Source organism: Oncorhynchus keta, chromosome 17 (assembly GCF_023373465.1).
Source record: "Oncorhynchus keta strain PuntledgeMale-10-30-2019 chromosome 17, Oket_V2, whole genome shotgun sequence".
Classification (NCBI taxonomy): Eukaryota; Metazoa; Chordata; class Actinopteri; order Salmoniformes; family Salmonidae; genus Oncorhynchus; species Oncorhynchus keta.
This window is the reverse complement of record NC_068437.1, coordinates 33,895,772-33,909,836: the sequence shown is the minus strand read 5'-3', so window position 1 is coordinate 33,909,836 and position 14,065 is coordinate 33,895,772. Positions and strand designations below refer to the sequence as shown.

Below are 14,065 nucleotides of genomic sequence, written 5' to 3'. Positions count from 1 at the left end.
GGAGGTGACCAGTTGGGAATAGGGAGTTGACCAGTAGGGAATAGGGAGATGACCAGCATGGAATAGGGAGTTGACCAGTAGGGAATGGGGAGGTGACCAGTAGGGAATAGGGGGTGACCAGTAGGGAATAGGGAGATGACAGCAGTGAATAGGGAGTTGACCAGTAGGGAATGGGGAGGTGACCAGTAGGGAATAGGGAGATGACCAGCATGGAATAGGGAGATGACAGCAGTGAATAGGGAGTTGACCAGTAGGGAATGGGGAGGTGACCAGTAGGGAATAGGGAGGTGACCAGTAGGGAATAGGGAGGTGACCAGTAGGGAATAGGGAGATGACCAGTAGGGAATAGGGAGGTGACCAGTAGGGAATAGGGAGGTGACCAGTAGGGAATAGGGAGGTGACCAGTAGGGAATAGGGAGGTGACCAGTAGGGAATAGGGAGGTGACCAGTAGGAAATAGAGAGGTGACCAGTAGGGAATAGGGAGGTGACCAGTAGGGAATAGGGAGGTGACCAGTTGGGAATAGGGAGTTGACCAGTAGGGAATAGGGAGATGACCAGTAGGGAATAGGGAGATGACCAGTAGGGAATAGGGAGGTGACCAGTAGGGAATAGGGAGATGACCAGTAGGGAATAGGGAGGTGACCAGTAGGGAATAGGGAGGTGACCAGTAGGGAATAGAGAGGTGACCAGTAGGGAATAGGGAGGTGACCAGTAGGGAATAGGGAGGTGACCAGTAGGGAATAGGGAGGTGACCAGTAGGGAATAGGGAGGTGACCAGTTGGGAATAGGGAGTTGACCAGTAGGGAATAGGGAGATGACCAGCATGGAATAGGGAGTTGACCAGTAGGGAATGGGAGGTGACCAGTAGGGAATAGGGGGTGACCAGTAGGGAATAGGGAGATGACAGCAGTGAATAGGGAGTTGACCAGTAGGGAATGGGGAGGTGACCAGTAGGGAATAGGGAGGTGACCAGTAGGGAATAGGGAGATGACAGCAGTGAATAGGGAGTTGACCAGTAGGGAATGGGGAGGTGACCAGTAGGGAATAGGGAGGTGACCAGTAGGGAATAGGGAGATGACCAGTAGGGAATAGGGAGATGACCAGCATGGAATAGGGAGATGACAGCAGTGAATAGGGAGTTGACCAGTAGGGAATGGGGAGGTGACCAGTAGGGAATAGGGAGGTGACCAGTAGGGAATAGGGAGGTGACCAGTAGGGAATAGGGAGATGACCAGTAGGGAATAGGGAGGTGACCAGTAGGGAATAGGAGATGACCAGTAGGGAATAGGGAGGTGACCAGTAGGGAATAGGGAGGTGACCAGTAGGGAATAGGGAGGTGACCAGTAGGGAATAGGGAGGTGATCAGTAGGGAATAGGGAGGTGACCAGTAGGGAAAAGGAGATGATCAGTAGGGAATAGGGAGGTGACCAGTAGGGAATAGGGAGGTGACCAGTAGGGAATAGAGAGATGACCAGTAGGGAATAGGGAGGTGACCAGTAGGGAACAGGAGGTGACCAGTAGGGAACAGGGAGGTGACCAGTAGGGAATAGAGAGATGACCAGTAGGGAATAGAGAGGTGACCAGTAGGGAATAGGGAGGTGACCAGTAGGAAATAGAGAGTGACCAGTAGGGAATAGGGAGGTGACCAGTAGGGAATAGGGAGGTGACGAGTTGGGAATAGGAGTTGACCAGTAGGGAATAGGGAGATGACCAGTAGGGAATAGGGAGATGACCAGTAGGGAATAGGGAGGTGACCAGTAGGGAATAGGGAGATGATCAGTAGGGAATAGGGAGGTGACCAGTAGGGAATAGGGAGGTGACCAGTAGGGAATAGGGAGGTGACCAGTAGGGAATAGGGAGATGATCAGTAGGGAATAGGGAGGTGACCAGTAGGGAAAAGGAGATGATCAGTAGGGAATAGGGAGGTGACCAGTAGGGAATAGGGAGGTGACCAGTAGGGAATAGGGAGATGATCAGTAGGGAATAGGGAGGTGACCAGTAGGGAATAGGGAGGTGACCAGTAGGGAATAGGGAGGTGACCAGTAGGGAATAGGGAGGTGATCAGTGAATTTGACTTACTCATTGTTGTAAGCACTATTTTGACTCTCTGAAGAAATGGTCATGGGAGAATTCTAACTTAGAATAGAACATTCTACATGCTTGTTGTCTGAGGACTTTGTTTTAACTGTACTGTACAGCTGGAAGACACCAGTAACACAAGTCACATCACCTCTGTGAATAGTTTGACCCAAAGTTTAGTGTACTCACCATTCTCACACCGCTGTCCAGTGTAGCCAGCCAGACAGCCACAGTGGTAGGACTGGGACGTGTCCAGGATACAGGTTCCATCATGGAGACAGGGGGAGGAGCTGCATGCTGAAAACACAAGGAGCAGGAAGGATGCTTAGACACGTTACATGGGCTACATAACAGTAGTTAAAAAATATACAAATCATTGCAGGCTTTCCTCGCTCCCACCCTTCATCTGCACTAAACAAAGGAGACCAGGAGAGGAACCATTGATCTGTCCTAAGTATTGATCTGAAATACAGTCAAAGTTTGTAGTGGATTGTTTATTTTGGGGATATGGCAAAAAAATGTATGAACTGTATATAGGTGAGAAAATACTTTGGTGTTTAAATTCACGCCTACTCTCCAACACCCATCCCCAAAATGTACTGTATCCTGTGGTATGTATTTGTGGCATGAGTAGAGTGCTTGGAGTACTATGTTACCATGTGTGTTCATGGTGATTGGGTTTGAATGAGAAGCTGAGTGACAGGTTAAGTTGGTATTTATGTGGTTTCTCTCTTAGGCTGCCAAGCAGGGATTCCCTGGAATGAGTTTGATATGGGTGTGCTCTGCTTAGTTGTCATAACAGCCATAAGTTAACATTCAGGTTGCTACCGAAGCCCTCAAGTATTTTTCTAAACTTTCTCAACTTATGATGGGATATTTGCAAACGACAATATATTCCCAGATCTTATTCATCAATTTGCCAACTTTTGGTACAAAATCTACTCTGGGAGGTACTGTTCCTACCTGAGCTTTCTTGGAAGGTGGCGAAGAAGCCGTCAAAGTTCTTATAGCCATCGGCTACAAACAGGACGTGTAGGGAGTTGCCAGAGCTCTGGATTGGAGCAGGCCTGTTGTTCCCACAGAACCGACCAATCACACGAGAGTTGATACTGTCACCATCACGCACCTCGATGTAGTCGTAGCGACAGGAATGGTCAAACTCCAGGCTCAGCATCATAAACCTGTGGGTGGAGAGGGAGGGAGGGAGGGAGCTGGTTAGAAGTATCTTGGGGAGACTGTTCTAAATGATTTTATTACTGAGTTTATTTAGTGGTATTGACAGTTTACCTCAATGTGAAGTACTAATGGGAGTATAGGGTTTGGGGGGTTGGTTTGCGACACAAATCCACATAAATTGATCTCCACACCTTGAATTTTATTCATTTTATTTTATTTTTATTTCACCTTTATTTAACCAGGTAGGCAAGTTGAGAACAAGTTCTCATTTACAATTGCGACCTGGCCAAGATAAAGCAAAGCAGTTCGACAGATACAACAACACAGAGTTACACATGGAGTAAAACAAACATACAGTCAATAATACAGTATAAACAAGTCTATATACAATGTGAGCAAATTAGGTGAGAAGGGAGGTAAAGGCAAAAAAGGCCATGGTGGCAAAGTAAATACAATATAGCAAGTAAAACACTGGAATGGTAGTTTTGCAATGGAAGAATGTGCAAAGTAGAAATAAAAATAATGGGGTGCAAAGGAGCAAAATAAATAAATTAATTAAATACAGTTGGGAAAGAGGTAGTTGTTTGGGCTAAATTATAGGTGGGCTATGTACAGGTGCAGTAATCTGGAGCGAGCGGTCGCATTCGCACTTCGGTCCGCAGGTAGTATTACTTTTCATTACTTTTCATTACATTTCATTATAGTACAACGGTTTGATTTGTCTAATCTTAGCAATTTCTTCTTAGCTAGCTACATAGCCGTCTTTGTATCAAAGATAATTGCGTAACTATCGTATTTCGTCGTCCTAACGTAGTCTACTGCCCAGCAGCTAGCCAGCTAGCTAACGTCCACCGAATAGCAGCACTGTAGAAACTATTACACTCAACTGAACGACTTCATTAGTGTAGTGTTAGCTAGCTACATAGTTGTCTTTGCTGTCTTCGTATCCAAGATAATTGTGTAGTTTAGAGTGTGTAGTCTTAGAGTGATTATCTTAATTTACCGAGGTTAGCTAGCCAGCTATTTGTCGTCCTTAACGTAGGAGACACTGCTAGCTAGCCAACAGCTAGCCAACGTCTACCGAATATAACTTCCCACTCAACAACCCGGTCGCATTCCGCTTCGCTCCACAGGTAGTATCACATTTTCATTTCATTTCATTACAGCACAACGGTTTGATTTGTTTGATCGTAGCTAGCTACATAGCCGTCTTTGTATCAAAGATAATTGTGTAGTCTAGAGCGATTTTCTAGGTTAGCTAGCCAGCTATTGTCATGCTTTTAACGCAACGTAACGTAATCAACAATGCTAGCTAGCCAGCTAGCCCCCGAATAGCTGCACTGTAGTAACTATTACACTCAACGGAACGACTTGATTAGTGTAGTGTCAACAACGCAGCCACTGCCAGCTAGCCTACTTCAGCAGTACTGTATCATTTTAATCATTTTAGTCAATAAGATTCTTGCTACGTAAGCTTAACTTTCTGAACATTCGAGACGTGTAGTCCACTTGTCTTTCCAATCTCCTTGCATTAGCGTAGCCTCTTCTGTAGCCTGTCAACTATGTGTCTGTCTATCCCTGTTCTCTCCTCTCTGCACAGACCATACAAACGCTCCACACCGCGTGGCCGCAGCCACCCTAATCTGGTGGTCCCAGCGCGCACGACCCACGTGGAGTTCCAGGTCTCCGGTAGCCTCTGGAACTGCCGATCTGCGGCCAACAAGGCAGAGTTCATCTCAGCCTATGCCTCCCTCCAGTCCCTCGACTTCTTGGCACTGACGGAAACATGGATCACCACAGATAACACTGCTACTCCTACTGCTCTCTCTTCGTCCGCCCACGTGTTCTCGCACACCCCAAGAGCTTCTGGTCAGCGGGGTGGTGGCACCGGGATCCTCATCTCTCCCAAGTGGTCATTCTCTCTTTCTCCCCTTACCCATCTGTCTATCGCCTCCTTTGAATTCCATGCTGTCACAGTTACCAGCCCTTTCAAGCTTAACATCCTTATCATTTATCGCCCTCCAGGTTCCCTCGGAGAGTTCATCAATGAGCTTGATGCCTTGATAAGCTCCTTTCCTGAGGACGGCTCACCTCTCACAGTTCTGGGCGACTTTAACCTCCCCACGTCTACCTTTGACTCATTCCTCTCTGCCTCCTTCTTTCCACTCCTCTCCTCTTTTGACCTCACCCTCTCACCTTCCCCCCTACTCACAAGGCAGGCAACACGCTCGACCTCATCTTTACTAGATGCTGTTCTTCCACTAACCTCATTGCAACTCCCCTCCAAGTCTCCGACCACTTCCTTGTATCCTTTTCCCTCTCGCTCTCATCCAACACTTCCCACACTGCCCCTACTCGGATGGTATCGCGCCGTCCCAACCTTCGCTCTCTCTCCCCCGCTCTCTCCTCTTCCATCCTATCATCTCTTCCCTCTGCTCAAACCTTCTCCAACCTATCTCCTGATTCTGCCTCCTCAACCCTCCTCTCCTCCCTTTCTGCATCCTTTGACTCTCTATGTCCCCTATCCTCCAGGCCGGCTCGGTCCTCCCCTCCCGCTCCGTGGCTCGACGACTCATTGCGAGCTCACAGAACAGGGCTCCGGGCAGCCGAGCGGAAATGAGGGAAAACTCGCCTCCCTGCGGACCTGGCATCCTTTCACTCCCTCCTCTCTACATTTTCCTCCTCTGTCTCTGCTGCTAAAGCCACTTTCTACCACTCTAAATTCCAAGCATCTGCCTCTAACCCTAGGAAGCTCTTTGCCACCTTCTCCTCCCTCCTGAATCCTCCCCCCCCCCTCCTCCCTCTCTGCAGATGACTTCGTCAACCATTTTGAAAAGAAGGTCGACGACATCCGATCCTCGTTTGCTAAGTCAAACGACACCGCTGGTTCTGCTCACACTGCCCTACCCTGTGCTCTGACCTCTTTCTCCCCTCTCTCTTTTCAGATGAAATCTCGCGTCTTGTGACGGCCGGCCGCCCAACAACCTGCCCGCTTGACCCTATCCCCTCCTCTCTTCTCCAGACCATTTCCGGAGACCTTCTCTCTTACCTCACCTCGCTCATCAACTCATCCCTGACCGCTGGCTACGTCCCTTCCGTCTTCAAGAGAGCGAGAGTTGCACCCCTTCTGAAAAAACCTACACTCGATCCCTCCGATGTCAACAACTACAGACCAGTATCCCTTCTTTCTTTTCTCTCAAAATCTTGAACGTGCCGTCCTTGGCCAGCTCTCCCGCTATCTCTCTCAGAATGACCTTCTTGATCCAAATCAGTCAGGTTTCAAGACTAGTCATTCAACTGAGACTGCTCTTCTCTGTATCACGGAGGCGCTCCGCACTGCTAAAGCTAACTCTCTCTCCTCTGCTCTCATCCTTCTAGACCTATCGGCTGCCTTCGATACTGTGAACCATCAGATCCTCCTCTCCACCCTCTCCGAGTTGGGCATCTCCGGCGCGGCTCACGCTTGGATTGCGTCCTACCTGACAGGTCGCTCCTACCAGGTGGCGTGGCGAGAATCTGTCTCCTCACCACGCGCTCTCACCACTGGTGTCCCCCAGGGCTCTGTTCTAGGCCCTCTCCTATTCTCGCTATACACCAAGTCACTTGGCTCTGTCATAACCTCACATGGTCTCTCCTATCATTGCTATGCAGACGACACACAATTAATCTTCTCCTTTCCCCCTTCTGATGACCAGGTGGCGAATCGCATCTCTGCATGTCTGGCAGAAATATCAGTGTGGATGACGGATCACCACCTCAAGCTGAACCTCGGCAAGACGGAGGTGCTCTTCCTCCCGGGAAGGACTGCCCGTTCCATGATCTCGCCATCACGGTTGACAACTCCATTGTGTCCTCCTCCCAGAGCGCTAAGAACCTTGGCGTGATCCTGGACAACACCCTGTCATTCTCAACTAACATCAAGGCGGTGGCCCGTTCCTGTAGGTTCATGCTCTACAACATCCGCAGAGTACGACCCTGCCTCACACAGGAAGCGGCGCAGGTCCTAATCCAGGCACTTGTCATCTCCCGTCTGGATTACTGCAACTCGCTGTTGGCTGGGCTCCCTGCCTGTGCCATTAAACCCCTACAACTCATCCAGAACGCCGCAGCCCGTCTGGTGTTCAACCTTCCCAAGTTCTCTCACGTCACCCCGCTCCTCCGCTCTCTCCACTGGCTTCCAGTTGAAGCTCGCATCCGCTACAAGACCATGGTGCTTGCCTACGGAGCTGTGAGGGGAACGGCACCTCAGTACCTCCAGGCTCTGATCAGGCCCTACACCCAAACAAGGGCACTGCGTTCATCCACCTCTGGCCTGCTCGCCTCCCTACCACTGAGGAAGTACAGTTCCCGCTCAGCCCAGTCAAAACTGTTCGCTGCTCTGGCCCCCCAATGGTGGAACAAACTCCCGCACGACGCCAGGACAGCGGAGTCAATCACCACCTTCCGGAGACACCTGAAACCCCACCTCTTTAAGGAATACCTAGGATAGGATAAGTAATCCTTCTCACCCCCCTAAAAGATTTAGATGCACTATTGTAAAGTGGCTGTTCCACTGGATGTCATAAGGTGAATGCACCAATTTGTAAGTCGCTCTGGATAAGAGCGTCTGCTAAATGACTTAAATGTAAATGTAAATGTAGATGCTCTGACAGTTGGTGCTTAAAGCTAGTGAGGGAGATAAGTGTTTCCAGTTTCATAGATTTTTGTAGTTCGTTCCAGTCATTGGCAGCAGAGAACTGGAAGGAGAGGCGGCCAAAGAAATAATTGGTTTTGGGGGTGAGAGATATACCTGCTGGATCGTGTGCTACAGGTGGGAGATGCTATGGTGACCAGCGAGCTGAGATAAGGGGGGACTTTACCTAGCAGGGTCTTGTAGATGACATGGAGCCAGTGGGTTTGGCGACGAGTATGAAGCGAGGGCCAGCCAACGAGAGCGTACAGGTCGCAATGGTGGGTAGTATATGGGGCTTTGGTGACAAAACGGATTGCACTGTGATAGACTGCATCCAATTTGTTGAGTAGGGTATTGGGGTATTTTGTAAATGACATCGCCAAAGTCGAGGATTGGTAGGATGGTCAGTTTTACAAGGGTATGTTTGGCAGCATGAGTGAAGGAAGCTTTGTTGGGAAATAGTAAGCCAATTCCAGATATAACTTTGGATTGGAGATGTTTGATATGGGTCTGGAAGGAGAGTTTAAAGTCTAACCAGACACCTAAGTATTTGTAGTTGTCCACGTATTCTAAGTCAGAGCCATCCAGAGTAGTGATGTTAGACAGGCGGGTAGGTGCAGGTAGCGATCGGTTGAAGAGCATGCATTTAGTTTTACTTGTATTTAAGAGCAATTGGAGGCCACGAAAGGAGAGTTGTATGGCATTGAAGCTTGCCTGGAGGGTTGTTAACACAGTGTCCAAAGAAGGGCCGGAAGTATACAGAATGGTGTCGTCTGCGTAGAGGTGGATCAGGGACTCACCAGCAGCAAGATCGACCTCATTGATGTATACAGAGAAGAGAGTCGGTCCAAGAATTTAACCCTGTGGCACCCCCATAGAGACTGCCAGAGGTCCGGACAGCAGACCCTCCGATTTGACACACTGAACTCTATCAGAGAAGTAGTTGGTGAACCAGGCGAGGCAATCATTTGAGAAACCAAGGCTGTCGAGTCTGCCGATGAGGATGTGGTCGTTGACAAAGTCGAAAGCCTTGGCCAGATCAATGAATACGGCTGCACAGTAATGTTTCTTATCGATGGCGGTTAAGATATCGTTTAGGACCTTGAGCGTGGCTGAGGTGCACCCATGACCAGCTCGGAAACCAGATTGCATAGCAGAGAAGGTATGGTGAGATTCGAAATGGTCGGTAATCTGTTTGTTGACTTGGCTTTCGAAGACCTTAGAAAGGCATGGTAGGATAGATATAGGTCTGTAGCAGTTTGGGTCAAGAGTGTCCCCCCTTTGAAGAGGGGGATGACCGCAGCTGCTTTCCAATCTTTGGGAATCTCAGACGGCACGAAAGAGAGGTTGAACAGGCTAGTAATAGGGGTGGCAACAATTTCGGCAGATAATTTTAGAAAGAAAGGGTCCAGATTGTCTAGCCCGGCTGATTTGTAGGGGTCCAGATTTTTCAGCTCTTTCAGAACATCAGCTGAATGGATTTGGGAGAAGGATAAATGGGGAAGGCTTGGGCGAGTTGCTGTTGGGGGTGCAGTGCTGTTGACCGGGGTAGGAGTAGCCAGGTGGAAAGCATGGCCAGCCGTAGAAAAATGCTTACTGAAATTCTCAATTATGGTGGATTTATCAGTGGTGACAGTGTTTCCTATCTTCAGTGCAGTGGGCAGCTGGGAGGAGGTGTTCTTATTCTCCATGGACTTTACAGTGTCCCAGAACTTTTTTGAGTTGGTGTTGCAGGAAGCAAATTTCTGCTTGAAAAAGCTAGCCTTGGCTTTTCTAACTGCCTGTGTATAACGGTTTCTAGCTTCCCTGAACAGCTGCATATCACGGGGGCTGTTCGATGCTAATGCACAACGCCATAGGATGTTTTTGTGTTGGTTAAGGGCAGTCAGGTCTGGGGAGAACCAAGGGCTATATCTGTTCCTGGTTCTAAATTTCTTGAATGGGGCATGTTTATTTAAGATGGTTAGGAAGGCATTTAAAAAAAATATCCAGGCATCCTCTACTGACAGGATGAGATCAATATCCAAGAGGTTCCATCCGGGTTGATAATTTGCAGAGATGTGCTAAAGCTGAATAGAAAAACTTGGGGAGGAGGCTTCTAATGTTAACATGCATGAAACCAAGGCTATTACGGTTACAGAAGTCATCAAAAGAGATCGCCTGGGGAATAGGAGTGGAGCTAGGCACTGCAGGGCCTGGATTCACCTCTACATCGCCAGAGGAACATAGGAGGAGAAGAATAAGGGTACGGCTAAAAGCAATAAGAATTGGTCGTCTAGAACGTCTGGAACAGAGAGTAAAAGCAGGTTTCTGGGGGCGATAAAATAGCATCAAGGTATAATGTACAGACAAAGGTATGGTAGGATGTGAATACAGTGGAGGTAAACCTAGGTATTGAGTGATGAAGAGAGAGATATTGTCTCTAGAAACATCATTGAAACCAGGAGATGTCATTGCATGTGTGGGTGGTGGAACTAATAAATTGGATAAGGTATAGTGAGCAGGACTAGAGGCTCTACAGTGAAATAAGCCAATAAACACTAACCAGAACAGCAATGGTCAAGACATATTGACATTAAGGAGAGGCATCCTTAGTCGAGTGATCAAAAGAGTCCAGTGAGTGGAGTGGTTGGTTTGGGGGTCACGGCGATTTAGACAGCTAGCCAGGACATCGGTAGCAAGCTAGCATAGGATGGAGGTCTGTTGTTAGCCACATCTTGCGTTCCGTCAGTAGATTAGTGGGGTTCCGTGTGGTAGAGGGGATTAGTCCAAATCATACAACAACAAAAATCAAATAAAAACAATAGATATAGTTATAGAGGCCCAAGAAGAAACATAATAATAATAAAAATAAATAAATTGTCCGATTGTCTATTCTGAGAGTAGTCGGTAAGACAGCTAACGGTTAGCAGGCCGCAGATGGGCGTTCAGGTAACGTCGCGACGGAGGAGCCAGCCGGATCTTCTTCGGGTAGATAACGTCGGCAGTCCAGTTGTGAAGGCCCGGTGTGGCTCCGCGTAGGCAGTAAAACGGGTCCGGATAGGTGACTGCAGCCCAGGAGTGATTGACGGAGCTCAGGAGTGATTGACGGAGCTGGCTAGCTCCGGAGTAATTGATGTTTGCTCCGGAATCGATGAGAGCAGATAGACACACGGATAGCAGCTAGCTAGCTGTGAGATCCGGGAATGAATGTCCAGAGAGCAGTTGAAATCCAAGGACATGGAGAGAAAAAATGGTCCGGTATGTTCCGTTCCAAGCCGCGCTGCGCCGTACAAAACTGGCGATAGATTTTCGAGCTAAAGGATAGCTGATGACCACAAACCGTGGTTAGCTGAATACTAACGATTTGCCAGTAAAGAAGCTAACTAGCTTCTGAACTAGCTTCTGATTAGCTTCTAGCTAGCTCCTGGCTAGCTTCTGGTTAGTTTCTGGCTAGCTTCTTGGAGTTTCTGGCTAGCTTCTGGCTAGCTTCTTGGAGGATTGCAGATTTGAGGTAAATAATACTTATTTATAAATATAAATTGTTGAGGCGGGTTGCAGGAGAGTGTTTTGAAGATGAGTTGATGGAAAATAAAAATAAAATGTATGTGAAAAAAAGTTGTAAATATATATATATACAGGACACGACAAGACAAGGACAAAAGACGTCTGAACTGCTATGCCATCTCGGGCGAGAGATCATTAACCTGGAAATATATGTGTCTACAGCTAAAACATTGCAAGTGAAAAAAGTATGTGTTTTGAGAACGTACCTATTCTCTTGCAGTGACATTTAAAAGGTGTGTATACGGAAGCCAATTGGCACGGTTTGTTTCAGCTAGTCACTTATACCATTCACTCATCCTGTCACTCCTCTGTTTATTCCAGACAGAAAGTTTTCATTGCAGTAGCCAGGCCTGGATTTTCCATTTAAAACTAATTAAGAGGTTTTTCACGTGGTCTACATAGTAAACATGATGTAAATGGCGTGTTAGTGCACCTCGTTGCCCCCCTTGACTCTGAGTAGGGAGACTTCTCTTTTTTTCCTGCTCGAGCCCTTGTTTTTACTGGAGCGCTCTGCCTACCTGGCTTTACTGGTGCTGCCATCCTGGCTGGCACCATCTCACACCCCTGACTTTTACTACAGCCAGCAGTAGTGATTGGAACAGTGATTCCACTACTTTGCACAACTCACTTCCTTTTAAATGGAGGTGAGAATTGAATGTTTAAATTCCTCCCGTTGTGGTGAAAGCGAAATCTATTACGGATATGGAGTCTTTTCACGAAGGCAACACTGATGAGTACTTTTTCATACAGTCATCTTTTTTTAAGCTTCCCTTGCCTGCGAAAGAGATCAATGCTAAAAAAAAATGGACTCAGTCGTTATCAAAAATGTATCTGCAAGGCTTTCAGCGGAGATCATGTCTAATGCTATCCAATTTGAGGCAACAAAGCTACAATTGTTACTAATGGGACAATAATGCACTTGAGCTAAGATCAAAAATGTAAGATATGACGATACAATTGTTAGTGACACGGGCTGCGAAAACAGAACATATTTCAGACATGCATTTTACAACGACGGATGTTTGAGTTAACACATGTCCAGTTATAGAAAACATTCCTTTATATTAGTAGTCAAGCTTCAGTACTATTAGAAACATCTTAGGGATACTTGATGTGTTCACCCTTTAAGAGTACATTTGCACATAACACTCAATACGGATCCCCACAGTTTTCCATTTTCCAGTTGTATATTTTGAACACAGTGACAAATGTCTGGTATGTGTGTTTGATGCCTGTAAATATCTGATCTCATTCTTCAGAATCAGTCATCAAATCAAACATGTGTGACTGACTGTATTAACACTGGTCTGATTGTAAGTGATTGATTGAAAGTTGTTGAAGTGTCTTTGATGTACGATTGCTTATTAACTCAAAATGTCACACTGCCAAGCTGAATAGTATGATTGGTGAATACACTGATGTCAACTCCCACCATGCTTCGTCAGCTTTCCCTGTGAATATAAGGTCATCCATAGGCCTGTGTGGCTTTGGGACCTGTTTTAATTGGAGTTTAAGGGAATAGGATACTTGGTGAGAGAAGCATATTGGTATATCCTTTTAATGAACAAGCTTGGATTTTTGTTGGGACAGAACAGTGAGTGATGCCAGCTGGAAACAGTACAGGGAATACAGAAAACAAGGATTTGGATGGAGTGTGAGTTTACAATCTATATTGGTAGATTTAAGATCTTTGGCTCAACATATAAAGGATAATTTTACTTCATATTTTAAATCAGACTTTGTCACAATACCAAGTTTCCCTAAGTGTTATCAAAGTCTCGGACCGGAGACCGTCCCTGCGGGCCCCGGACTGGAAACCGTCGCTGGGGGCTCCGGACCATCGCTGGAGGCTCCGGACCGTCGCTGGAGGCGTTGTGCCATAAATCCTCACTGGAGGCTTCGTGCCAGGACTCCTCACTGGAGGCTTCATGCCATGGATCATCACTGGAGGCTTCGTGCCATGGATCATCACTGGAGGCTTCGTGCCATGGATCATCACTGGAGGCTTCGTGCCATAGATCATCACTGGAGGCTTACAAAACAAACTGGATCGTGCCATGGATCATCACTGGAGGCTTCGTGCCATGGATCATCACTGGAGGCTTCGTGCCATGGATCATCACTGGAGGCTTCGTGCCATAGATCATCACTGGAGGCTTTGTGCCATGGATCATCACTGGAGGCTTCGTGCCATGGATCATCACTGGAGGCTTCGTGCCAAGAATCATCACTTGAAAGTTCTTGCCTTGGATCATCACTGGAATGGAGAGACACACAGGAGGCCTGGCTTTGGGAGCAGGCACAGGACTCACCAGGCTGGGGAGACATACAGGAGGCTTAGGTCTTGGCAGAGGCACCGGATACACTGGGCTGTGGAGGCGCACTTGCGGTCTCGAGCGCAGAGCTGGCACAACCCATTCTGGCTGGATGCCCACTTCCACCCTGTAAATGCGGGACGCTGGCACAGAACACGCCGGCCTGTGAATGCTCACTTGAGACACCGTGCGCATCACCCCTTAGCATGGTGCTTGACCAGTCACATGCTCGCCACGGTAAGCATGGGGAGTTGGCTCAGGTCTGAATCCTGACTC

The 14,065-nt window shown here is 47.6% G+C and overlaps 1 protein-coding gene across 3 annotated transcripts in view; it reads right to left on the bottom strand.

The window, feature by feature from the left end:
• LOC118396065 (inactive serine protease PAMR1-like) overlaps nt 1-14,065 on the bottom strand; it is a 54,334-nt gene that overhangs the window by 14,483 nt on the left and 25,786 nt on the right. For all 3 annotated transcript variants that reach the window (XM_052465965.1, XM_052465967.1, XM_052465966.1), the window contains exons 5-6: nt 3,044-3,261; nt 2,270-2,377 (exon numbers count right to left, since the gene is read on the bottom strand). In XM_052465965.1, coding sequence (XP_052321925.1) covers nt 2,270-2,377; nt 3,044-3,261 — 326 coding nt within the window. The remainder of the gene's footprint in view (nt 1-2,269; nt 2,378-3,043; nt 3,262-14,065) is intronic.